At 37.6% G+C, this 27,573-nt stretch overlaps 2 protein-coding genes across 4 annotated transcripts in view; one reads left to right on the top strand and one right to left on the bottom strand.

Annotated features, from left to right (window-relative positions):
- LOC127944894 (uncharacterized) overlaps positions 1–4,817 on the top strand; it is a 6,209-nt gene extending 1,392 nt beyond the window's left edge. The window contains exons 1-6 of one of the 2 annotated variants that reach the window (XM_052541301.1): positions 1–353; positions 2,652–2,729; positions 2,808–2,918; positions 3,165–3,253; positions 3,331–3,416; positions 3,492–4,817. The exon at positions 1–353 is cut by the window's left edge and continues 1,380 nt beyond it. In XM_052541301.1, the coding sequence (XP_052397261.1) occupies positions 345–353; positions 2,652–2,729; positions 2,808–2,918; positions 3,165–3,253; positions 3,331–3,416; positions 3,492–3,652 (534 nt within the window). In that variant the 5' untranslated portion in view covers positions 1–344 and the 3' untranslated portion in view covers positions 3,653–4,817. Of the gene's footprint in view, positions 354–2,651; positions 2,730–2,807; positions 2,919–3,164; positions 3,254–3,330 lie in introns of both variants that reach the window. The other variant, XM_052541300.1, reaches the window with a different exon arrangement.
- An 884-nt stretch (positions 4,818–5,701) lies between these two features.
- LOC127944893 (tumor necrosis factor receptor superfamily member 9) lies at positions 5,702–11,785 on the bottom strand. Of its 2 annotated transcripts, XM_052541299.1 has the most exons (10): positions 11,490–11,785; positions 9,368–9,512; positions 8,565–8,681; positions 8,238–8,375; positions 8,030–8,108; positions 7,864–7,931; positions 7,729–7,782; positions 7,460–7,597; positions 7,243–7,385; positions 6,577–6,712 (listed from the first exon to the last, which is right to left on the bottom strand). In XM_052541299.1, exons 2-9 carry the CDS (start codon positions 9,504–9,506, stop codon positions 7,264–7,266), a joined length of 855 nt encoding a protein of 284 aa, XP_052397259.1. In that variant the 5' UTR covers positions 9,507–9,512; positions 11,490–11,785; the 3' UTR covers positions 6,577–6,712; positions 7,243–7,263. The 2 variants fall into 2 exon arrangements, with proteins under 2 accessions (XP_052397258.1, XP_052397259.1); XM_052541298.1 differs by lacking the exon at positions 7,243–7,385 and having other exon boundaries at positions 5,702–6,712; positions 11,490–11,779.
- Positions 11,786–27,573: the final 15,788 nt, after the last annotated feature.

The following is a 27,573-nucleotide window of genomic DNA, read 5'->3' as shown; positions in this document are numbered from 1 at the left end:
GTGCCTTGTTGAGTGCATCAGCGGATATATTTTTAGTCACTCAACCCACTCTTAGGTTTGAGGGTTTTACATTGATGTGTCATCACTGAATGATTGTAAATCTATATCTTTCTGAAATGCTATTATAGTTTTTTTTTTTTCTAAATACAATCTTCAGCCATACTTTACATGCTTTTCTCTATTTATTAAAAATTTGTTTTTGAAAAACAACAACGGATCCTCACTCTCCCAAATGAACATTGTGATCTTTAAAGCTTTTGTTTTTGTTTTTTAGAAAATAGCAAAAAGGATACAAGCAGAGGAAGAGCTTTATTTGAGACACAGGAGCACTTACCAAAATAAAGATGGTAGAGGTAAAATACTTTTCTGTAACAAAATCCATTCAAGTGTTTTTATGAAGTGGAATTTCTTAAACAGTTTTATTAGGTAGGCCGCTCTTTTGTGACAGCAGGCTCCTGTTGTGTTCACACTGACACTGTTTCTGTTGTGTGACAGCTGCATTTCTGAACATAAAATACATTTACATTTATTGGTTACTGCATTCAGTATTTTCTTTCATAATGGACATAAATTGTGTAGACTATTAGGAGTGATAAATCTAAATAACATGTCAAGGGGGGCCGCGCTTGCATTGACACTTAACCTGAACCCCACAGTATAACTATAAACTAAATCATCTGGATTGAGTCTGATTTGATTATTAAAAGCCTAAATTGCGAAAGATCATGTTGATAAATGACTATGATCATGACTATGTCTCAACGCCTTGTCACATGCATCTTCTTTGTCTAGTCAAATTGTTGTTCCTGCATTTGATTTGCACTAAAATAATGTGACACCACGGGTTATTTTGTATGACAGTATGACATATAGTCAACTGCTTCATTTGCTTTTTAAGCCCCACAAAACATGACTAATCCAAAGTCCAGTTCACACATGTTTGTTTTCTGTTTGAAAAGTTCTATGGAGGATGAAAGGAGGATAGACCGAGGCCACAGGTGTAGAGAGTGTAGAGTGAGGCAAAGTCAAAGTGAGAGCTGGCAGACCTTCGAGGAAGAGTGATCAAGCACAGAGGAAGAGTTGGAGAGGGAGAGCAAGAGGGAGGAGAGACGGATGCAAAGACTCCAGTTTTGCAGTGGGTGCTCTTCCAGAGCAGGTAACCCCTCTCTGAGCTCTACAGTGTGGCCAAGCCTGTCCCTACATCTATTCATTGCTTTCCAATCAGTAAAAAAGAACTCCTGTCCATTCCTGTGTGCCTCCAGTGTACATCTCGGGAGTTGAGCCATTTTTTTTTTTTTTTTGTGACATCTCCTTTTCTCAAGCTTTATCCCTTCTCCACTGAGACTTGATCTCATCCTTGTTTCTCAAAAACCTCAAAATCTCATCTGCTTCTCTTTCTCGTCAGTTTCTCCTTTTCAGTACCTCAGCGTTAAATATTCTTGTTTTTTCTAGATTTCGTCTTGCATTTTCTATTTGATTTGACCCTTACTTTGTGTGTCCTTTGAGGTAAGTTTATATGGCTGTAATCCACCCAGTAAGATTCCTAATGAGTTTAATCGAATGGAAATCAACATTCAACTGTCTTGGCCAAAAGTGTTCAATCCTGACCCCGACCCGAAGGGCCACCTTGCAGCAGAAATTTGCTCCAGCCCTAATTAAACACCTGAACCATAAGGTCTTCGGGATTACTGGGTGTTTTGGAGCTATACTCTGTGGGACAGTTGCCATCAAAGAGAGCAGGATTAGACACCTATGGGTAAGGCCCATCTGGCTGAAGGTGATGGTGGTCTTAAAACCCTGTGTCCCATCTTCACATTATCTGGTTGTGATTCTGCACTGGTCACCTGCCAGAACCTGCTCTTAGGAGTGGAATGGCTGCTCTTGACTTGGGAGAGCTGGAGCAAGTGCTACTGGATGAGGAGCTGGCCCACAGGATTCAGGAAGAGGAGGAGAGATCAGCTGAAGAGGGGAGCTACAGGACCAAATATATCTACTGCAGTTTTGGTTTATTATTATTATTAATTTTAATTAATTTAATTTTAACTTTTAGGAGTGTGTGGAATCAACCTCGGCTATCTAGTGTGTTTTGGAAACAATGATATTGACAGTTACCAAGTGCGCACCCGAGTCCGTGTTGCTTGCACATTCATGTGAACCACACAACAGCGCACAACAGCGTCCGATGACAGCGTTCACGTTAGCGATTTTTCATGCGAACTGTGCCCCGTTCCGCACTAAACTGCCAGTGAGAAAGACCCCTAAGAAATTGGACTGTCAGGTAAAGGAGATATTCAAACTGTTTAGTGTTGAGGAGCTCCAGGAACATGATAGAAAACCACCGGTATATTGTGTACGCTGAGCAATATGGCTCCTGGAGGGCCACTTTCCTGCCAAGTTTAGTTCTAACACACCTGTAGGTTTTTAGTGTTCCTGATGAACTGCTTCAGGTGTGTTTAATTAGGGCTAGTGCTAAACACTGCTGGAAGGTGGCCCTTCAGGAGCAGAACTGGACACCCCTGGTATGTACCATCATAACACCCAGCTCTATTAGTGCTCTGCAGCAAATGTCTGTTTAATATCCATATCAGTAACAGTAGTAAAAATTCCTAAAATAAAGTGAAAATATGCAGAATTGTTTTGTTCTTTCATAGACTCAGCAAGATACCTCTCCTCTTAGAAGGGACTGTCCTATTGGAGATTTCATAGTAGCACAGGTTGCTCAAGATGAGGTAAGCAGAGCTTAAATGAGAGGGCTGCTTTCCCATCACATGAATAGGGGTGAATATTCATTTGTCATTTTGGTGCAGGAAATTGCACGTTCCATGCAGAAACAGGAGCTTAAGGCTAAACAGAGGTCTCGTGAGCTGGAACCTGTTCGAGAATACTGGGAGAATGAGAGAGCAACATGTGACAGACAGGTAGTCAGTTTTAGAGTGACACTATCTTTTATTATTGTGCAAACATTCCAACCATCTGAAAGTTTCAAATGTCACCTCTGCAGAACTGCCTTGTCCAAGCATCTCTTTGGGACAGGTCATTCTGATATTAGTGCTGTTGAACTGGAGTGCACATCCCAATAGCAACTGTGGTCACAAGCTCCATCTTTACCATGTGTTCAATGTACAAAAAATGTTGATTTAGAATTTCGCTGTTTTTATATTCAGAGGCACAGACTGGATTCCGAAGGTCTTCATTCCCCATTTGATGACTTCATCCCAGACAATCAACTCCCTAGTCAGATTTTTGTGACAATGTAAATCACTCCTTTCTCTATGAATTACTGCTTCATTTTCAGGTAATATCATTTAACATCCTTTGGTGTCACCACAGGCAACAGCAAGCCATCAGATATATTGCTAAAGAGCTGGACCCCACCTTTCAAAAGTATTCAGCTGAATCAGAACAAATGAATGGAGGTTTGATTTATTTACATAACACAACAACTTCTAATATATTTATGCAAGGAATAAATATAAATTGTTCATTTACAGGTTTATGTCAAAATCAAACATCACAAATAGGTTTGAACAGCCCCATGGAAGAACCTACATTTGTGCCCCCCACGAAACGACAGAGTGACAAACTGGGACGAGTAAAGCCCAAGGAGAAAAAGGAAAATGCAAAACAGAAAGAGAACTGCAAGCAACAATGATGATGGGCATACAGTATAAAAGTGTGAAATCAACTGAAATAATGAATTGATAACCAAATTAGTTTAAAGAAATGCATGCACGTCCTGGGAGTTTGGGGTTTTCCAGTCTTCTGCTTTCTCCAAGAGGGATACTTTTTTATTCAACAAATCCACTTGAACTTGAAAAAAACAGGGACACTCCATCCAGATAATGCTATTACTACTAAACATCTGTTTGTCATGCCATGCACTATTAGTTTGTTTCATTTTTATTGACCTTCTGGTTAGAGGCTAGTGTCTCACCACAGAGGGAAAGCTCCCACTAGCGGTACTTGATATTACACTTTTGACTTCTGGGAAAACCTGAAGTGATACTACGCTTTGATGTTGGCACATGGTTGAGTGATCCTCATTGGAGTTTTTCTACATGACTCTTGATCTCTTAAGATATTTAATCAAGCATTCTTTTTTAATTCCTGTATTCCCGGAACTAAACTAGTTTTAATTTGCCCAAAGTGCTATTTTAGTTTCTAATGGTTGCCTTCAGTATGTAATAATGTCTCTTATTTGTATAAAGTCCTGCTTTCACACTGTAAAAAAAAAAAAAAGTTTAGTATTCTTAATATTATTTGAATATTCACCGGTTTACGAGACTGACTCCTTCAGTCTCAAAGACTCCTTCTTTGCGGTGTACATCAGCATAGTCTGTAGATAAATGCCCTACAGTAGCTTTACCAAACTGGAGGAAACTTTAACTTTTAAACTTCCATGTGTTTTCTTGTATTTTGTACTGATGCTGAGTGCTAAGAATATATGTTATCATATCTTTCTTGATGTACATCAATAAGCACTTTTTACTTTTACATTTAATTTAGACTGTAGGCAGAGGTTAAGACTTTCCCTAATACCAACAAATTCATGCAAATCTCTGCGGGAAGCACCTTGAACATCAAGTTCCACAGAGACCTCATCTTCCCACAAAATGAAACTGAAGGGATTTTTTTTAATTTTTATTTACAAGAGGGAGAGCTGTCTTATAAACTTGGTGTAGGGTTTTACATAAATGCAGTAGTGATGCATAAACTGACATTAAACAGCTTGACTTTTTGTGGAAGTTAAAGACAAGTACCATCGTCACATTGCTCAACCACCAGCTGTTTTGTTTCATCCTAACGGCCTCAGAAAACCTCCCTGGAACCAAATAAGGTTGTTGGGTTTTTTGTGGCTGCAGAGTGAATTAACTTGGCATGTGGGGATGGTGTGTTTAGAGTCTAGATGTGGAAGGAAAATGACGCCATTATCCAAAAAGATCCATCATGATCCCTAGGTGAACTCTAGATTAATAACAGATGCAGTAAATATTTTTCAAACTAGGTCATTAGGAAACTCTCCCTGAGTCAGCAGGATATAAAGTCAACTAAACAATTTTAGAATTGATTAGTTCTGTAAAACCATCAGACGCTACCTTTTGTACTATTAAACCTCTGAAAATAAATTCCAAATCTTTAATGTTTTTGGCAATTTTAGAGGATTTTGTCCCCAGTAACTTTTAATGGCCTCAGTATCTGCTTCATGAACTTACTACAGGAAAGTCCCTAACGCATGGATTCTGTGACCCCTGGGGTAAACTGGGAGTTTTGATTTACAGCAAATGTATTTACAATATAGCCTACAGCACAAGCTGTGCAACATACATATTGCCACAGGGTCGTTATTGCATTCTATTTGATTATATAGGTTTTTTCCCACTGACCTTAACACCAGGTTGTCATCTTTTGTCTGGTTTCCTCATATTGCAGAGTAAAATGTATACAGTGTGTAACGATGCAATGTTTACAGTAGAACATAACGGCCTACAAACCACCAATTATAACCTAAATAGTACTTGCCTCATTTATTACTCATGCGGTCTGTACAGTTATCCCAATATTCAGTGCCCTATTTTATTTTAGTGTTTGAGAGGGGAAACTGTCAAACACTGATGAAAACACATTAACTGGAGCAAAGAGACTATTTTAATTTTACAGCAAAAAGTCTGTTTAAGGTAAACTGGAAGGCACAGTCAGGAATAAATAGCAAAAGCCCAACTGATGTGTATGAGCGAGACTTTAATTTAAAGTTTATCCAGTCAATGGAATTGACAACTCAAATATGCAAATAAGAATTTTAACCCGGAATTTACAAATGAATCATGTGAAACCTGAGTCGAAACCTAGTTCTCTAAATCAATTCCTAACCCCAGGTTAACACTGAACTGTGAATGAATGAAAAGCAACAAGTCATGATTTTGTAAACCCAGGGTTTAGAATGGCCTGAGTTGACAATTTTACTTATTTTTAAATCCTAATATGTACAAAACAGTAAAATAAACACAAAAATCTTGAGGTAAAATGTTTAGTTATGCCAGATCAGTCAACACTACTCTGCTTTCTCTGCTGATTTATATATACAGTATATAAACAATCAGACAAAGAACTATTAATTAAAAATAGTTAAAGTGCAAACATGCCATTTAAAACGGTCTCATTGTTCTTCTGTTATCCTCTTTGTTCTCTGTCCAAAGAGCTTTTACTTATTTATTTTTTTTATGATGTTTTTAACAGAAAAGTGGGGAAGCCCACCAGGGTATTTCAAGAGAGCTTTGACCTGTAAATGTGACTCAAGCGCCAGTAGATGACGCCTACTCTCATAAAAGTGTTGTCTGCTACTGCACACCTACATTAACCAACTCTCATCTATGTGTTATTAAGGTGCACTATACTTCAGAAGTTAAAAACTCTGATGTGAAACTACCCATTTTGTTCCCATTTATCACTTCTACACAAACTGGAATAGCTGACAGACACCCAGTCAAGAATGTATTTCACAGTTTAGTAGATGTTCAGTGGTTGTGCCCTCTCGCTCTTGAAGCAATGCTAGAGTCAGATAAGAAAATCAAGGCTGTCTAGTGAACTCACACTATGAGTTTAGACTCTGAGTCTTGCGTATTGATGGACTCTGAGCTGCCACCCTGTTCCTGCTCAGGATGACGGAAACTACAGTCTTCTTGCTCAACAACCATTATCCTGGACTCTGAGGGGTCTAAAAGAAAGGAATGGCAATAGTGTAAATTCAGACATTATGATGACAGTAGGGTTGCCACCCGGCCTTTAGAGTGACAGACAAATCCATGCTTCTAAAGGTAACGGCCTATTGTTTTATTAAAATTCGGATAGTCTGTTGATATAATCTTTCATACATTATCAGAGCTTGGTAGACATAATTATTATATTCTTAGACAGATGAATTAATAGATTAGAATTAATGTTAGTCCCTATTTATTCATTTGAACATTTATATTGGTCATAAATAATAAATCATCATATTTATCATATACAATTTGCCATTTAATGGCATTTAAGTGCTAAATTATTTAGAAAAAAATGGAATAAATAATTACATAATGATGTAGTCCTAATTTAAGCAGATTAATAATAAAAAAAGAAGAAGAAGCAATTCATCACAGGTTACAGCTGCAGAACTGGCTAAGACTAATAATAAATAATAATTATAAGTAAAATAATACAATTAAAAATAACAATAATAATGTATTCTGTGACAAGTTTACATACAGGAGCATGTTTTCTTGTGGTTTATTGTTGAGCTGTGAGTTCCTCACTTATTATTTGGGTCCTTTTTCTTTTTCCTTTTTTTTTTTTTTGTTGGGGAAGGGTGAATGGGTGTCCCTTATTTTGCCTCGCTGAAGGTGGCAACCCTACGTGACAGGTAGTTTTATTCTAAGAACGGCATATAAGAAAGACAAAATGGACACACAGGTTTAAATAGTACCTTGGTCAGGGGTATCTGTTTTTCGCTTCTCTGTTTTGTTTTGTGCCTTTACATATGCAACCACTGATACTATGATACAAAGGACAGCAAACCCTGCCATCCCTACAGCAATGTAAACTGGAAGCCATTTTCTTGGTTCTAGAAGAAACAAAATTATCCTTGAGGTTAGAATTTGACATTCATATTGAAAGCTATGCAGTCCAGTTAACTTGAGCACATGAAGCTATGTTCTTTATTTTATTTTTTTTTTACTAGATATTCTCATTTACCTTTTTTATCCATCAAATCAGTTTTTTGGTTAAGTTTAGGTTCTGTAACAAAAACTGTAGACAAAAACATTAGATTATGCAGCAGTATGTTGCTTGCCATCAAAGTTAGGTTCTTCTCCTGTATTTACTTCTTACCTTCTAAATGTGTGCACATACTGTCGCTGGTAACATTTCCTTTGACCAAAGTCTGTCCATCAGGACAACTAGAGAATTAAGACGAAAGTTGGAATGACATTTATGACAAATGCATTTCTGAGAAAATACATAAAATAAATAAATAAATAAATAAAAGAAACTCTACTTTTCTTTTTTTGTCCATTCTTTGCACACACTGTGGATCTTATCGTTGAATTTTCCCTCTGGACATTTTCTGCAAGATCCTGCAAACATTAAACCACAGAATTTAATTGAAAATAATACAGCGAAACAGTAAGTAATTTGCTATTAAACAGCTTGAGAGCTTATTAAATCAGAGATGGTCAAGAAAAGGAGTTTGATTAAATTCTTACGTTCTTCGGTTGGCTCCTCTCCCTCCTTGCATTCCGTAACACAGAAAGAACATTTGTCATTTCCACACCGATATCCGGCCTTGCATCCACAGACGGTATCGCTGCTGATAGTGCACTGTTTAAGCGTAAACTGTTTACCTGCAAACGTGTAACAGAAATATTAAAGCTCAGTCAGTATGACGTTATGTATGCATTATGTACTCAGTATGAAGCACATACAGTGTCAAAGCTCATGATGATGCAGATCAATAAAATAATTTATATCCTAACCTTAAATTTTCATTTGCTTAACTAAAATGGCATTGAGGATGTAAAACTGGATCATACCTATGCACTGGGTACATCTCAAACAGTAGTATTCATGACTGGTTGTGTAAGTGTCAGGTTCACAGGGGGTACAAAGATGTTCTGGGTCTCTTCCACATCTCTCCACCAAGCGGTTCCCTGTAACCACAAAGCAGCTACTTTTAGCATGGCCAATGAAACTCATACCCATGTGATTCTTATAAACTCATAGAGGGGTTAAAGAACACAAATTCTGAGTATGGGTCACCATACTTGGCCACATGTCACTTCACTTTCACTTTCACATTCATGACTTCAGCACTCTGATCACAAAAGCATGTCCAAAAGTCAGCGAGGGGATTTTTTCCCCATCTCATTAAAAACCCAGCAATAAAAAATGTTTTAGGATTTGGAAAAATATAAAACAAACAAAAGTTAAATCTTTTCATCTGATAATATTAAAATATTGAAATTTAAGTTCCACTGTATGTTTTGTGAATGTTTGAAACTGGACCTTTAAAGCAAGCTTTACAGAACTCCTTATTTACAGTAAGATTTCCAGGACAACCTTTCAGATTCTCTAAGGATGATCTAATCATCTGTATGCAATGACAGAACCCATCAAGGATTTCCCTTCGAGTGCTAAACCACATCCTTTTTCATGACACTTTCAAAATGATCTGAAACTTCACTTGGTCACTCACATGTAATCTGCTGTTTGGCATTTTGATATTCCAATCAATTATTTTGAAAGTGGTAAATCGTGAAATCGTACCTTCATAAATGTTGCATATATCTTGTTAGGTTACATAACAGTACATTGCAGTCAGGTAATGTCTCTGTACCTGGCTTGCATTTCTTGCAGCAGACATCACTTCCATTAAGAGTCCAGTCATCGCAGCCAGTGTCAGCACCTATAGAGCAGTTCAGTACTAAACTGAATATTAGCAAAAACTTTGGAAGTCTTCGGGTAGCAGCCAACATTTCTTCCTGGGCAAGAAATAAAAAAAAAATTACAACTAAGAAAAATCATTATTAAATAATATAATACAAATATAATATTTTATATAATAACAGAGGTGTTTACGAGTCATTAAGTTAGAGTCTGAGTCAAGTCTTGAGTCTTTGGTCATGAGTCAGAGTCAAGTCTCAAGTGCTTTAATAGCTTGCCAAAAAAAATCCAATTCAGAATCCTCATGTATAGAAATCGTCATACAAAACTGTTTTATAGGCTATAGACAAAATATATTATATATTATTTAAAGAAGTGCTAAGATGTAAGGTTAATGTAGGCTACATACAGCCTGTTATATGCTTTAATCCATTATCACTTTCAAAACAGTTTTTCTGTAATCAAATTCTTTAATAAAAGTCCTATCTACCATGACACATAAGAAAATATATTACAAATCCATACAAATAAATTCTTTATTTTTGAAGTCAGGGGTATTCAATCAAATTAAATTCAGCATAGTTTTTTTCTGCCGTGTTTTAGTGAAAGAAATCTGTAATTTTGCAGCTCTCCGTGTTTCTGGTGATGTTAAAATAACCGCGTCATCCGCACTGGGCCGCGTCCCGAGAGAGAGAAAGCGCACGGAGCTGAAAGGGCTTGCGCGTTTAGCTTTAGATAAACAATACTAGAGTAGCCTCTATAGAGCTAAATATATATATATAATATAATATATTTAAATGACCCCGAGCGCTTGTTATGTGATCTAAAATATGTACAAGTCATTTTCTGGAGTCTGGAGTCTGGAGTCATTTCAGGTCGAGTCCGAGTCTCTAAAATAGCCTCATGAGAACCAAAAAAAAAAAAAAAAAAGTTTGTGATCTTTATTTTTTTTTTTTTTTATTTATTTTTTTCTCTTTTATGTCATTACATTGGTTGGAGCATAAAAAAAACAAATGGAGGAAAAAAAACATTTTGAACAAAATATGTGTATTCATATTTTATTTTATTTAATTTGTAGAGGACGCCGCGACTAAATAAATAAATAAAATAGACATGAAACAATTTTTTTGTTAGTTTTTAGGTTTCAGGATATTAAACCATACTTTGTAGAAACTCTCAACTACGTTATAAAGATGAATGATTTGATTTACTACCCTACTATACTTCATGGAATATGTGCATAAAATTTCCATAAAGTTGGTATTCCCATACAATGTATCTATATATTGCATCTGGTTTGCATATTACTGTTTTCGGGTGACATACTCATAATGAAAAAAGAAGTATAATACTGGGAGTAATAACTTGACAACATTTTCATAAGAATATCTCATATTTCATAGGAATATTCATCTATAATTATGTTCCTATTGACTTGTTGTGTCTCCCCAAAATGCCTGATTAACACGATGTTTGTCCTGGTGTCCTCTTCAGAAGACAAATATGAAAATTATACCCCGTTTCGTAACAAAAGTCATAATCCGGATTGAAACCCCATAAAATTTTTCTGAGATATTTATATATGACAAACAATTTGAAAATAAGTCAGATTTAAAAGATTATTACAAAACATTACCATATTTCCTTAAAAGTGCTAAATGTAATCATTCTGTCGATATCAGTCATATTTAAAGACCCAAGGAGAGGGAGTGTTTATTATCAAACCTCCAAACATTTGATATCTCTGAGAAAGCACTTAATGTGCTCTGTACAGGGCATGCAGAACTTAAAAACATCCAGAACATCCTTATAACTGTGGCATGTATGGTCTTAGAGAAATTCGCTTAATTATAATGCCCTCTACAGATATATATACAATTATTATTATTAATGTTAATAATTAAAAGTGTAATTCCTTCATCAATTCATTCAGCTCTGTCCGCAGTGAACAGTGAAGTAAAACAAAAGTCTCAGTCAACTTCTAAAATCCACAAATGTTTGTAGATGTAGCATAGAAACAATTATCTATATGATTCGTACTGATAAATAGTAACAGGTAAAAAATATTCTCTTACTGTTTTGAATGTAGTGGTCCTGGTTCGAAGCAAACGCGCAATAAGTTGAGAATTTCCACTTGCTCATGATTTAAAGATCACAAAAAAGCTTTACCATTGAACTAGTAGGAGGGGCTTTTTTCCGCGTGAGTGGCCGCATGTTTTTCTACTCACACATTTCATATCGGGTTATATAGAGTTTACGTTTTGCCAACTTTAGCGACTTTTTTTAAAAAAACAAGCGACAAATATAGCGCCTTTTTGGACAAAATTAGCGACTCGCTGGTAGCTACTACTGCCGCACTGGCGAGAGTTCTTTCTTTCAAAGCACGCGCATACCTCTCTCTCTCTCTCTCTCTCTCTCTCTCTCTCTCTCTCTCTCTCTCTCTCTCTCTTAGCAAGCGGCAGAGAGGAGGAGCAATTTCAGTTAAATTATGTTGCTTCTCTAATTTTACATGTTAAATGTATCTTTGCTTATGTGATGTGTATTTGATTTCATCAGACGTCGGCTCGATTAGAAATAAGGATTTTTATGCAGATTAACATCTTGGAAGGGAACGCTGAATGTAGTCTTAAAGGGCCACATTTCAGTCTGTATTTCATATTTTTCATATATAAATGAAAACAGTTTTATTGTGAGTTTGGGTGAAATAAAATACAGTATGTGAGCACAGAGAGGCAAACGAATAAAAGGCAATATGTCTCGACGACGTCATGAATATGACGTCATATAGTGACATTTAACGATATTTCAAACTTTACCATTGAAAGAAGCTGTGCGTAGTTTGTACTTTGCCAACTAGTCAACATAAACTGGTTAGTGACACATCATGACTCAGTGCTGTCCAAAGGAAGGAGCACAACATATTTGCTATGTCATCCACATTTAGAAACTCCACTGCACATCGTTTTCGACTTCCTCCTAAGCCTATATTTAAAATCTTTCATTCTTACACTTGGCATTAGAATGGAGCTTGAAGGAAGCTAGTAATATAGTGGCAATGAACAAAGACACCTGTAATAACATACATCCGGTGAGAATCCGGTCAAGAATCAGGTGATTACTTGGTCATTGTCCCTAGTGGTGACCTCTTAGCTGCTGCTTCTTTCTCTTTCTTTCTTTCTTTCTTTCTTTCTTTCTTTCTTTTTACGGTAACACAAGAAAATATACCCATAGAAAAAACATGACAAGCATGTTATATGGTAATGAAAGCATTTTAATGAACGTACTTTGTACAAAATAATTGGTACGAGACACATTTTGTAATACAGTAAGCAATGCAAAACTTGGCAAATGCAAAATCCATATTTCACAAACAGGCTATCTTGCGTCAACTAACAACAATAAATCAATACCATAGTTTAAAAAACTGAAATAATGAGTTAATACATATTAAAACACAAACCAACACAAAGGTTGACCAATTTCGTAGAGAACTTAAATCCTGGCTGTTTTTACCACTGGAAACAGAACAACGTATTTGTGGCAACTTGGAAAACTGAAGCAGTCAAAATGTGGTAGCCTACTAGCCATATCTTTCAGGAAATTCCTATTTTACAAGTTGTAATTAGGAGTTCCATTAAGACGTAAACTCTTTTTACAATCCAGTATTTGCATTAAAAGAAACATTTTATATTCAGTCAATTGCCTGAGTCAGTTTGCAGCAGATGGCAGACACACCTACCTTAACAATTACAGGTGCATCTAAAAAAATGTAATATCATGGAAAAGGTCTTTATTTTTTTGTAATTGAAATATTTCAAGATTTTTTTGTTTGAATTCTGATGGTTACAACTTACAGTTTGGAAAAGTTAAAAAGTCAGTATTTCCAAAAAAAATTATATTCCATTTTGAGCTTGATTAGTTTGATTAATTTTGAGTATAAATACTGGGTACCTCTTGGGCTAGTTTAGAACATGCAACCAAAATTATTGGAAAAACTACTGACTTGACAGTTGTCACGAAGACAATTATTAACACCCTCCACAGAAGGTCATTGCTTAAAGGTCTGGCTGTTCACAGAATGCTGTATCAAAATATATTAATAGAAAGTTGACTGGAAGGAAAAAGTGTGGTAGGAAAAGGTGCACAAGAAACAATGATGACCACAGCCTTGGAAAGATTGTCAGGAAAAGCTGATTCACTTGGAAGAGCTTCACAAGGAGTGGACTAAAGTCGGAGTCAGTAATAATGTCAAAAGCATTTTACCTGGGGTAAGGAGAAAAAGAACTGGACTCAGTGGTCCAAAGTCCTCTTTTCAGATTTAAGTAATTTTAGCATTTAATTTGGAAATCAAGGTCTGGAGTCTGGAAGAATACTGGAGAGGAAAGAATCCAAAGTCCAGTGTGAAGTTTCTGTCAGTGATGATTTGGGTGCTGTGACGTCTGCTGGTGTGGCTCCATTGTGTTTTCTCAAGTCCAAAGTGCAGCCATCAACCAGGAGATTTTGGAGCACTTTATGCTTCCATCTGCTGACAAGCTTTATGGAGATGCTGGTATCATTTTGCAGCAGGACTATAGCACCCACAGTGCCAAAACCACTTCCAAGTAGTTTGATGACCATGCACAGCAAAATATCCAGTGTTGAAATCCTAGTGTTGGGTACTTTAAGAGTAAAGTGTTAAGGTTGTGGTGTTGAATTTTAGAGGATTAACACTTACTACTGTAAAGTTAACAGAACCTTGGCAGTGTAAATACGCAGAGCTACCTTTATTAACACTGTTGAGTGTTATTAGTCACACCCCGGAAATTTGCTCGTGTGCACGCGCCTGACCTATCTGAAATATTTTTCACAGACATATTGTGGCAAGTGGGGCGGGGCCGAGGGACGTGGGAACAAGGAGTGAGGCCGGCAGAATGATTGGGAATAAGCGACACCTGCGCCCCACCGCCGGTCTCGAGTCCCACGTAGGAGATGGAAGGATATAAAACTGGAGCGACGATAGTGAAGGACGACAGAGGACCAGGCCTGGGCTATATTTTATGTTTTGCTTTTTATTTGAGCGCACCAGTCGTCCGTGAGGGGCTGGTGCGCTGTTTTGTGTTTATTTTTGTGTTTATTTTTGTCACACAACTAAAAGCCCAGGCCTGGTCCTCTCTCGTATATATATGTGTGTGTGTGTGTGTGTGTGTGTGTGTGTGTTTGTGTCATATTTCATATATTCATATATTTTCAGTACTTATCCTGCTTGATCTGTCCTCTGCTTTTGACACGGTTAATCACCAGATCCTCCTATCAACCCTACTGGCAAATGGCATCTCAGGAACCACACTTCAATGGTTTAAGTCTTACCTATCAGATAGGTCCTTCAAAGTATCTTGGAGAGGTGAAGTTTCCAAGTCTCAACTACTGGGGTGCCTCAGGGCTCAGTTCTTGGACCTCTTCTCTTCTCTGTCTACATGGCATCATTAGGTTCTGTCATTCAGAAACATGGCTTTTCATACCACTGCTATGCTGATGACACTCAACTCTACCTCTCATTACATCCTGATGATCCTACGGTAGCTATTCGCATCTCAGCTTGTCTAACAGACATTTCTTCCTGGATTATTGACCATCATCTTCAACTCAACCTTGCCAAGACAGAACTGCTTGTGATTCCAGCAAACCCATCATTCCATCACAATTTCACCATCAAGTTAGTCACTTCAACCATAACTCCTTCAAAACAGCTAGAAGCCTTGGAGTTATGATTGATGATCAGCTGACTTTCTCAGACCACATTGGTAAAACTGTCCAATCCTGCAAATTTGCTTTATTCAACATCAAGAAGATCAAGCCCTTTCTTTCGGAACATGCTGCACAACTCCTTGTTCAAGCTCTTGTTCTGTCCAGGCTGGACTATTGCAATGCCCTCTTGGCAGGTCTTCCAGCCAATTCTATCAAACCTTTACAATTAATTCAGAACGCGGCAGCAAGATTAATTCTTAATGAACCAAAAGGAATCCACGTCACACCTCTGTTTATCAATTTGCACTAGCTTCCAATAGCTGCTCGCATAAAATTCTAGGCATTGATGTTTGCCTACAAAACTACCACTGGCTCTGCACCCATTTACCTAAATTTGTTACTTCAGACTTAAGTGCCCTCTAGAAGCTTGAATTCTGCAAGTGAAAGTCGCTTGTTTGTGCCATCCCAAAGAAGCACAAAGTCACTTCATCTTCAAGAATCGGCTTAAAACACATCTCTTCCATCTTTATTTGACCCTCTAACTTTATCACTCAATATTCTAATTCTATTCTTAAAAAATCTAACTACCTTCCTAATCTTTTTGTATTCTATTTTTTTCTTTTCATTTATTATGCAATTATATATATGTGTGTATGTAGCTTGCTCTATTCTTTTTTTTTTATTCTATCTGTTTTCTTTTTATTTATTATATTATCTAAATTCCCATGCTATGTGTACTGTTAACCTAACTGAGACTTGTTATAGCACTTATATATCATTGCTCTTTTTGTTGTTTTTGATTGCTTCCACTGTCTTCATCTGTAAGTCACTTTGAATAAAAGTGTCTGCTATATGAATAAATGTAATGTAATATAAGTGTAAATATTCATTTATATTCATTTGTATATATTTGAAAATAATTTTCAATATACTCAAAATCTCTATACTGAGCGAGTCAAATTGTTCACCATTCAAAATGAATTTGTGCCCTCACAAGACTTGGAATATGACACATGGGTAGCATGAACTACAGATCACATATGATTTTTTGGTATGCGTGTACTGTCATTTATTTATGTGCTGTGCCATTTATGTGCACTCATTTTGATCGACGGAACACTGCCTCAGCACAATGAAATCACCATGGAATTCAGGAATGCGACCCATTTTCCAGTAAGACCGACTTTCTTTTTACAACAAAAAATATACATTTACATTGAGTTAAATGCTTTTCCTTAAAGGGATAGTTCAAATTTAATTTTTCTTTTTACTCTTGAATTTGTCTTATGTCATATATTTCTTTGTCAGTCAACAAAATGAGATTTAATTAAAATGTCCCGAATGTGCTTGTCCATATAATGGAGAATAACATCAAGCTTTTAAAATAGAAGCAAAAGTATAATAGAGAGGACTTATGTATCATGTGATTTCAAGTGTTCTGCGGGTATACAATAAGGTTTGGTGAGAAACATACTGAAACTTTTTAATATTATTTAACAAACATCCTGACTAGATGGTTGGTCTTTGTGCATGACTGTGTCTTAATGACACACTATTAGTTCAGTTCACTCTGAATTGCACACAAGTTTTGAAAAAAATCAAGATTAATAAAAATGTTACATAAAAACTAAGCATGGAAATCCCCCAAAAAGTATCTGTGTACTTTCTTCACTGACTCTGGACTGGAGCTTAGGTTGTCATGACAGTCCAGATGACAGCTGAGACATGATGACCTGATAACTTCCTGTTGCAATGAGCAAGATATATTTACCTCAGATAAAAAAGCACATAGATTGCATTTTATTTTGTGTTTTTATTCATCTTGATTGTTCACAACTTGTGTGTTTTTCCTGGTTGAGTTAGACTGAAATGCTTTGCTACAAGAGTTTCATGAACGTGCATTCATGCACAGAGACCAGCACCTCACATCAGCTAAGTACGGCCCTGGATTCTGCTTTGATGTTAATAAATGAGATGCTGTGGTTTAAGCAGATAAATGTAAGCTATTACTGGGCTTGATTGGCCAGCCAACTCACCTGACCTGAACATCACAGAGAATCTATGGTGTATTGTGAAGAGGAAGATAAGTAACATCTGGCAAACAATACAGAGGAGCCGGAGGCCGCTATCAAAGCAACCTGGGCTTCAATAACGCCTCAGCAGTGCCACAGGCTGATTGCCTCCATGCCACGGCGCAGTGAAGCAGTGATTCATGCTAAAGGAGCCCAAACCCATGTATTGAGTGCATAAATAAACCTGCTTTGGAGATCTTGAACATTTCTGTTTTGTAAAAAAAAGTGTTTGATTGATCTAAAAGAAATAAAAAAAATAAAAAAATAAAAAAGAAATTGAGATACTGACTTTTGATTCATAACCATCAGAATTCAAACAAAAAACTCTTGAAATATTTCAGTTTGTGTGCAATGAATCTAAAATATAAGAAAGTTTGCTATTTAATTATTTTATAATAAAATGAAATTATAAAAAATAAAGAACTTTTCCATGATATTCAAATTTTTTGAGATGCACCTGTATCCTGCCTGAAATACTCATAAACATTACAGATAATATCTGATGTAACAATTCATCTACATATACACATCCTAAAAACTAATCCCATGCAACTAATAAACTGAAATTCGGTTGTTTTTAGTTCAAGGTTTTGAGTCAATGTCACCCTCTGTCAGGAAGGAATAGCAATGTGGCTGCTCGAACACTTCCTGTGGCTTTGCCGCATAGATGACCACTTTGAATTCTATGATCAATCCATACATTTTTATAAATCAATTCTGACTTGTAATCAGGCTTTGAGGCAAATTCTGTATTTAATTACTGTTAAATTGTATATTCACATGGTTAAAATGGCAAAGATTTACTGGGGGGACACTGAAGTATGCAGTTTCAGATGTATTTAACAAAAAAAATATTTAGAATCAGAATTAGAAAGATCATTATCGCCAAGTACAGTATTGTTCAAAATAATAGCAGTACAATGTGACTAACCAGAATAATCAAGGTTTTTCGTATATTTTTTTATTGCTACGTGGCAAACAAGTTACCATTAGGTTCAGTAGATTCTCAGAAAACAAATGAGACCCAGCATTCATGATATGCACGCTCTTAAGGCTGTGCAATTGGGCAATTAGTTGAATTAGTTGAAAGGGATGTGTTCAAAAAAATAGCAGTGTGGCATTCAATCACTGAGGTCATCAATTTTGTGAAGAAACAGGTGTGAATCAGGTGGCCCCTATTTAAGGATGAAGCCAACACTTGTTGAACATGCATTTGAAAGCTGAGGAAAATGGGTCGTTCAAGACATTGTTCAGAAGAACAGCGTACTTTGATTAAAAAGTTGATTAGAGAGGGGAAAACCTATAAAGAGGTGCAAAAAATGATAGGCTGTTCAGCTAAAATGATCTCCAATGCCTTAAAATGGAGAGCAAAACCAGAGAGACGTGGAAGAAAACGGAAGACAACCATCAAAATGGATAGAAGAATAACCAGAATGGCAAAGGCTCAGCCAATGATCACCTCCAGGATGATCAAAGACAGTCTGGAGTTACCTGTAAGTACTGTGAAAGTTAGAAGACGTCTGTGTGAAGCTAATCTATTTTCAAGAATCCCCCGCAAAGTCCCTCTGTTAAAAAAAAGGCATGTGCAGAAGAGGTTACAATTTGCCAAAGAACACATCAACTGGCCTAAAGAGAAATGGAGGAACATTTTGTGGACTGATGAGAGTAAAATTGTTCTTTTTGGGTCCAAGGGCCACAGGCAGTTTGTGAGACGACCCCCAAACTCTGAATTCAAGCCACAGTACACCGTGAAGACAGTGAAGCATGGAGGTGCAAGCATCATGATATGGGCATGTTTCTCCTACTATGGTGTTGGGCCTATTTATCGCATACCAGGGATCATGGATCAGTTTGCATATGTTAAAATACTTGAAGAGGTCATGTTGCCCTATGCTGAAGAGGACATGCCCTTGAAATGGTTGTTTCAACAAGACAATGACCCAAAACACACTAGTAAACGGGCAAAGTCTTGGCTCCAAACCAACAAAATTAATGTTATGGAGTGGCCAGCCCAATCTCCAGACCTTAATCCAATTGAGAACTTGTGGGGTGATATCAAAAATGCTGTTTCTGAAGCAAAACCAAGAAATGTGAATGAATTGTGGAATGTTGTTAAAGAATCATGGAGTGGAATAACAGCTGAGAGGTGCCACAAGTTGGTTGACTCCATGCCACACAGATGTCAAGCAGTTTTAAAAAACTGTGGTCATACAACTAAATATTAGTTTAGTGATTCACAGGATTGCTAAATCCCAGAAAAAAAAAAATGTTTGTACAAAATAGTTTTGAGTTTGTACAGTCAAAGGTAGACACTGCTATTTTTTTGAACACACCCCTTTCAACTAATTGCCCAATTGCACAGCCTTAAGAGCGTGCATATCATGAATGCTGGGTCTTGTTTGTTTTCTGACAATCTACTGAACCTACTGGTAACTTGTTTGCCACGTAGCAATAAAAAATATACTAAAAACCTTGATTATTCTGGTTAGTCACATTGTACTGCTATTATTTTGAACAATACTGTATGCTTGCGCATACAGGGAATTTGTTTTAGTGACATAAGCTTCCAGTACACAGAGACAACAACACATGGACAAAAAAAAAAGATTAATTTGCAAATAAATAAGTTTATAAACAATTGTGGTATAAATGAAAATGGAATAGGATTGAGTAAAATGCAGGGAGGTACTAGGATGGAGGGGTAACAAATGAATACAAGGATATTGCACATTTTTATTGCATAAGTGGGGAAAATTTAACTGTTCATGAGGTAGATTGCCTGGGGGAAGAAACTGTTCTTGTGCCTGACTATCCTGGTATTTGCTGCCCTGAAGCACCGGCCAGATGGCAAACTCAGCCAAACCCGACAGTTACTAAAGTACACAGGACAGACTCAATGATGGCTGAGGAGAACTGTTTCAGCAACTCCTGTGGCAAGTTAAACTCCCTCAGCTGGCGCAGGAAGTACAACCTTTGTTGGGCCTTTTTCACAATGGAGTCAATGTTATTGTCCCACTTCAGCTCCTGAGAGATGGTGGTTCCCAGGAATCTGAATGACTCCACTGCAGCAATAGTGCTGTTCATGATGGTGAGTTGGGGGAGTGCATGGGGGGTTTCTTCTGAAGTCCACAATCATCTCCACTGTTTTGAGAGTGTTCAGCTCCAGGTTGTTAAGACTGCACAAGACAGCCAGTTGCTCAACCTCTTGTCTGTAAGCAGACTCATCACCATCCTGGATGAGGCCGATGACTGTAGTGTCGTCTGCAAACTTCAGGAGCTTGACAGAGGGGTCTTTAGAGGTGCAGTCATTGGTGTACAGCGAGAAGAGCAGTGGGGAGAGAACACATCCCTGAGGGTTACCAGTGTTGGTGTCAGAAAGCTGGTGATCCACTGACAGATAGAGCTAGGAACAGAGAGCTGGGTCAGTTTGGTCTGAAGGGCTGTTGGGATGATGGTGTTGAAAGCCGAACTAAAGTCCACAAATAGGATTCTCACATAAGTTCCTGTTTTGTCCAGATGTTGCAGGATGAAGTGCAATCCCATGTTGATTGCATCGCCCATGGACCTGTTTGCTCAGTAAGCACACTGCAGGGGGTCCAGTAAAGGTCCAGTGATGTCCTTCAGATAAGCCAGATCCAGTTTTTCAAACGACTTCATGATGACAGACATCAGAGCCATCAGGTCTATAGTCGTTAAGTCCTGCTATCCTGGGATTCTTTGGAACCTGGATGATGGTGGAGCGTTTGAAGCAGGAAGGCACTTCACACAACTCCAGAGATCTGTTGAAGATCTGAGAAAAGATGGGAGCCAGCTTGTCAGCACAGGTTTTCAGACAGGCTGGAGTAATGCCATCTGGGCCTGGTGCTTTTCTTCTTTTGTTCTTCCTGAAGATCTGGCGCACATCATTTTCACAGATTTGAAGAGAAGGAGGGGTGGAGAAGGGGATTGACTCGAATTGTGGTCCATAAACAGCGCCTTCTCCAGACAAAGAGGGAACCGCTCCATCTTTCAAGAATAATCTTTGAGCAAATCCGGCATTAAACTGATTGAGATTGAGGAAGCTCGCTGTCCTCAGCAAAATGTGCAGCACATAGTTTTACATGTGGATTATAATTTTCGGGAACCGAGTTAAAAATAAATTGTAGCCATTGATCTCTATAAGTACAGCGTCCCTGGGAAGCTCAAACAAAGGTGATTGGAATCCGAGATGAAAATAATAGCATTTCGAGAAATGGCGACAAAAGCACTCTTCAAACGCAACTCTTCCTCCTTCTCCGTGCGAGCGCAACTAGACCATGCCCCCTTTTATGATGTCATTACTGCAGGAACTAGAGGGATGTAGTCCAAACTGGTCGTTCGTTGTAGGCGAATTCTGTTAAATAAAATATCTCGCTTGGCATTGAACTTAGAGCTTTAGAATTTTACAGATCTAACAACAACATTAAACACTAACTAAAGTTTGAAACATGGGATCACGAAGAACGGGACCTTTAAAAATTCCTGGATTAAACCCTGCTCCAACACAAATACCATGTAGTTCCACTTCGAAATTCACCACTGAAAACAATAATAAAAAAAATAAGACTGAAATAATTGCAAGTGAAATTACAGTTTCTTTGAAAAAGTTTTAGGTACTGGGCCATAGTCACAGCTAACTTGAGAGAAATTACATTGTCTTTTGATGAGGTGTGGCTAAACAGCTCTATCACTTTCACAGCAGCCTGGTAGTTGCACCACTAATCCACAAATTTTCATATCCAATAACAAAAGTGATGATACTTCCAGACATCGTCACTGAATCACTGTTTTCCCCATTAATTTTGTCTAGTCATTTACAAAAAATAAGTTACATTTCGTAGTGATATTCTAAAATGCTATTATGTCATGTAATGAAGTAAAAAAGAAAGTTAGTGAAGCACTGGCACATACACCTACATTACCGCATCACACACACCCACACCAAACTTTTCATTGGAAAATTAAATGACATTGTCAGCCCACACCAAACACGTCATGCAGCTCAACTTACTTAAGAATCTCTGTCTGGACAAAAAAGAAAAAAAGGACAAGAAAAATAAACAGGCATCAGATTCAGCATATATTGCAAACATGTGGCTAAGATATCTATCAGGTTAAATATTATTTCACTATCTGTACTTGACACTTTTATGTAATAAGAATTTTGTTTATGTTAAAAGTTCACTTTCTCATACTTCAGAGCAGCAGTATTGTCAGAGCCGGAGCATGAAACACTCATGCAAATGTCTGACACATAGCAGGGAATAAACATCTGTACTAGATATACTATGCCAGTAAGTGTTTCAGAAGGCTGTCTCAGACTTACCATCAAATATTATATATATTCACCAGAGCTGCACAGGTTGTTGCTGGGATCCTCTTCCACTCTTCCACAATGACATCACAGAGCTGCTGGATGTTAGACACATGGCGCTTCTCCACCTTCCTCTCAATAGGGTTCAGGTCTGGAGACAAACAGGTGCTGGTCATATAATTAGAATATCATCAAAAAGTTGATTTATTTCACAAATTCCATTCAAAAAGTGAAACTTGTATATTCATTCATTACACACAGACTGATATATTTCAAATGTTTATTTCTTTTAATTTTGATGATTATAAGTAACAACTAAGGAAAATCCCAAATTCAATATCTCAGAAAATTTGTTTATTACTTAAGACCAATACAAAGAAAGGATTTTTAGAAATCTTGGCCAACTGAAAAGTATGAACAAGGAAAGTATGAGCATGTACGGCACTCAATACTTAGTCGGGGCCCCTTTGGCCTGAATTACTGCAGCAGTCGATCAGTCTGTGGCACTGCTCAGGTGTTATGAGAGCCCAGGTTGCTCTGATAGTGGCCTTCAGCTCTTGTTGCAGCTCTGCATTGTTGGGTCTGGCATATCGCATCTTCCTCTTCACAATACCCCATAGATTTTATATGGGGTTAAGGTCAGGTGAGTTTGCTGGTCAATTGAGAACCAGGATACCATGGTCCTTAAACCAGGTACTGGTAGCTTTGACACTGTGTGCAGTCCTGTTGGAAAATGAAATCTGCATCTCCATAAAGTTGGTCAGCAGCAGGAAGCATGAAGTGCTCTAAAACTTCCTGATATATGGCTGCGTTGACCTTGGACCTCAGAAAACACAGTGGACCAAAACCAGCAGATGACATGGCACCCCAAACCATCACTGACGGTGGAAACTTTACACTGGACCTCAAGCAACGTGGATTGTGTGCCTCTCCTCTCTACCTCCAGACTCCAGGACCCTGATTTCCAAAGGAAATGCAAAATTTACTTTCATCAGAGAACATAACTTTGGACCACTCAGCAGCAGTCCAGTCCTTTTTGAAGCGAGACGCTTCTGATGCTGTCTGTTGTTCAAGAGTGGCTTGACACAAGGAATACGACAGTTGAAATCCATGTCTTGTATACGTCTGTGTGTAGTGGTTCTTGAAGCACTGACTCCTGCTGCAGTCCACTCTTTGTGAATCTCCCCCACATTTTTGAATAGGTTATGTTTCACAATCTTATATAGGGTGTGGTTATCCCTATTGCTTGTAAACTTATTTCTACCACATCTTTTCCTTCCCTTTGTCTCTTTACGAATGTGCTTGGATACAGAGCTCTGTGAACAACCAGCCTCTTTTGCAATGATCTTTTGTGTCTTGCCCTCCTTTGTGCAAGGTGTCAGTGGTCGTGTTTTGGACAACTATCAAGTCAGCAGTCTTCCCCATGATTGTGTAGCCTACAGAACTAGACTGAGAGAGCATTTAAAGGCTTTGCAGGTGTTTTGAGTTAATTAGCTGATTAGAGTGTGGCACCAGGTGTCTTCAATATTGAATCTTTTCACAATATTCTAATTTTCTGAGATACTGTTTATAATCATCAAAATTTAAAGAAATAAACATTTGAAATATATCAGTCTGTGTGTAATGAATGAATATAATATACAAGTTTCACTTTTTGAATGGAATTAGTGTAATATATCAACTTTTTAAAGATATTCTAATCATATGACCAGCACCTGTACTTGGCCACGCCATCACCGTCAACCTTCAGCTTCCTCAGCAAGGCAGTTGTCATCTTGGCAGTGTATGGGGTCTTCAAAACTGCCATTTGCCCAGTTTCTAAAGGGAGGACATTATGTTTTGCTTCAGAATGTCATCACACATGCTGGACACCATCTGAGCCAAACAACTTTATCTTAAACTCATCAGACCACAGGACATGGTTCCAGTAATTCATGCTCTTGGACAGGTTGTCCTCTGCAAACTGCGGAATTTCTTGTGAGTCATCTTAAAAAGAAGCAAGAGACAAGCTGACCTTCCACTTCTGCAACCTCTAAAGCCATGCCGGCAGCACTCATGCAACTGTTTTTTGATGCCAGCTTCTGCACTCGACTTCTTTGATCAACCCTTGTGAGGCCTTTTCCAAGTGGAACCCATCTTGGAAAACCTCTGTATGTACAATAACGGCTGTATGTTAAGTTATTTTCAGATAACAGTAAATTTATACTGCTATACAAGCAGCACATTGATTTCTCTAAAATATATCCAATATACTTTTGTATATTACTGTATATTACTATATATTTGAGACATATTAAATAACTAAAGTAATATAGTGAAAATTTAGGTGGTTCAATATTACAAAATAGTTCAGATAAACAGTTCCTAACAAACAGCTTTATGCCTAAATGAGACTGACATTCAAGGCATAATGCACAGTCATATATCTATTTACACAGCTTTTTGTCACATAAATAAAGATGAGGACATACAATGTAACTTGAGGGGGAAAAACATTTTAAAATCTTACCTGTTTATTTGCTTAAATCCATTACAATGTACAAAACAAAGATACACAACAAAGATAGCAGGCAGCTGCATTTGAATTAAACCATAGGGTGGGGCAGTGTAATATGTGACAAAATGTAAAGACGTTGACAGTGTAAAGAAGTGAAAAAAGCGCTGGCCTAAAATAGTGAGTGGTGTGTTATTTGGAATTGCTAATGAGGAAGATTATTATTTTAGAAATAACCTTTGAATGTCACAACTAACAAATAAGAATCAAGTATTCCAGAGAACTGTGTAAGAAATTGTATTATAGAACGCATGCATACATTGGGTACTGAAAAAGAATTAGCTACCTTTAAAATAATAACATTTTGTTGCTTTGCAGCCTGAAATGAAGATGGCACAGTTTTTGTTTTATCCAGCTGTATTTACTCAGTGCAACTTCTTAACATCCAAGTGAAATATATAACACCAACTTGTCATAAAAAAACTGATTTATTGAGTTAGAGAAAGGAACACCCCCTTGTGCCAGTATTTTGTTGAACCACCTTTAGCTTTAATTATAGCCTTTAGCCTGTTTGTATATTTTTCTAGAGATCTAGAGACCTATTTTAACAATCAAAATTTTTTAACAATAAACAATTTAACAACAATTAACAATTTAACAACAGTGCCTTGAGAAAGTATTCATACACCTTAATTTTTTCACATTTTATGTTGCTGCCTTGTTAAATTGCTTTAAATTACTTTTTTTACCCACATCATTCTACACTCCATACACCATAAAAGCAAAGCAAAAAACAGGATTCGAACATCTTTGCAAATATATTTAAAATAAATAAATAAAAATATTCCATTGCATAAGTTTTCAGACCCTTATACGGGACAGTTGAAATTTAGCTCAGGAGCATTCTTATTGCTTTTAGATGTTACAACACTTCAAGTGAAGTTAACCTGTGGAAAATTTAATTAAATGGGTATAATTTAGAAAAGCACACATCTTAAAGGGACAGTAAGTAGGAATTACTCCCATCTAGTGGTGAAATTGTATTTTGCATTCAAACTAATTTTGCTCTCCAGCGCCTCGCTTTTTCAAATGCGCGTTTCATCTACGGTAGGCGATATGTACCAAAAAGCTTTGACGGGATGTCTTCTAATAGCACTTCATCGAGTTTTCCTTCAGGTGAACAGGTGTGTTATTTCAAACAAACTGCAACATGACAACAAACAAACGAATGTTACAGTATGAATTACTGACTGTGGCAAACATGAAATATTGTAATTAGTAGTTATGTCTTCTTTATTCGTTATATTTTCTGAATAATGTGCATTGTTAGATATAAAAAAATTGTAATATAGATTGTAACACTGACTTACCTGTCGAGAAGAAAACTGGCCACTTCAGCGTCTCTTTTGAAATCTTTATCCAGCATTAGCTGTTTCCACCTACAAAAAGCTTCCCCGACATTAACTCTTGTTTTCTGTAATCTACGGTCACGTTTCCTTTTACGTTCTATTTTTGACTGTTTTGGCGACGATGTTTTCTTCTCCTGTGGCGCGGCATATGTATGGTCCATAATAAGAATGCAATCCAGACTTTTAAACTTTGCGGTGCAGTTTCAAGCGCCTCTCACTGCTCTGCACCTGCGTTTCTGGCTCTGACCGAAAACGCGTTGTGGAAACGCGTTGGCTTAGTACTTTTTGTCCCTCTCTGCTATTATAGTTTTGCAAGATGGCGGAACTACATGGAAGCCTCCGTCGACCTACCCGTCCCATGTATATAAAGATAATAAATTCTTCATTTACGAGGATTAGTTTAAACATTGGCATAGGTATTTGTACACCATTGAGGGCATATTTATGAATACAAATATTGATTTTAGATAATAAAATACCTAAAAAGTTACTTATTGTCCCTTTAATAGAAGTTTAGAACAGCTAACAGCTGAATATCATGTATATGCATATCACAGCAAAAGCCAAGCCCTCAGTTCAAAAGAACTGCAGTAGAAACAGGTTTGCTTCAAGCCACACATCTGGGGAAGATAAATTCAGATGACCCTCAATTCCAAGCATCATGTTTGAAAGAAACTAGGCACTGTTCATAACCTGCAGAGTACCATCCCAAAAGTAAAGTGTGCTGGTAGCAGCCTCATGGTGTAGGCTGTTTTTAAGTGCCAGGGACTGAGGGAATCGTCAGTGTAGAAGAAAAGCTCAGTGCACCAAAATATTGAGATAGCCTTAATGAGATAGCCCTAACCTTCTTCAGACTGGGAAGAAGGTTCACCTTCCAAGAGGACAATAACCCTAAGCACAGAGCAAGACAACTGTGTGAATGTCCTTGAGTAGACCAGCCACAGCCTGGAATTGAACTTAAGTTATGAATACTTATATGTGACGAGTGGGGCGGGGCCAAGGAATGTGGGAACGAGCGTGAAGGTATCTGGAGGAGCAGGGAACGGGGGACTCTTGCCGGCTGCCCAAAACCGGAGGAGCCGTCGCCGTCCACCGCGCGGCGGAGGAGTGTCGTGCCGTCCGCCGAGG

The sequence above is a fragment of the Carassius gibelio genome, chromosome A23 (genome assembly GCF_023724105.1).
Source record: "Carassius gibelio isolate Cgi1373 ecotype wild population from Czech Republic chromosome A23, carGib1.2-hapl.c, whole genome shotgun sequence".
Taxonomy (NCBI): domain Eukaryota; kingdom Metazoa; phylum Chordata; class Actinopteri; order Cypriniformes; family Cyprinidae; genus Carassius; species Carassius gibelio.
The sequence above is the reverse complement of the archived record's forward strand: the minus strand, read 5'-3'. Positions and strand labels throughout refer to the sequence as shown.

What these genes read in the sequence shown, in the direction of transcription:
- LOC127944893 (XM_052541298.1), bottom strand. Translation starts at nt 9,506, where the DNA reads ATGTTGGCTGCTACCCGAAGACTTCCAAAGTTTTTGCTAATATTCAGT. An exon ending in GAATGGACAAAAAAAGAAAA is followed by an intron (nt 7,932 to 8,029) that starts GTAGAGTTTCTT and finishes TTAATTCTCTAG; the next exon opens with TTGTCCTGATGGACAGACTT. An exon ending in AACAGATACCCCTGACCAAG is followed by an intron (nt 6,713 to 7,459) that starts GTACTATTTAAA and finishes CCTTTCTTTTAG; the next exon opens with ACCCCTCAGAGTCCAGGATA.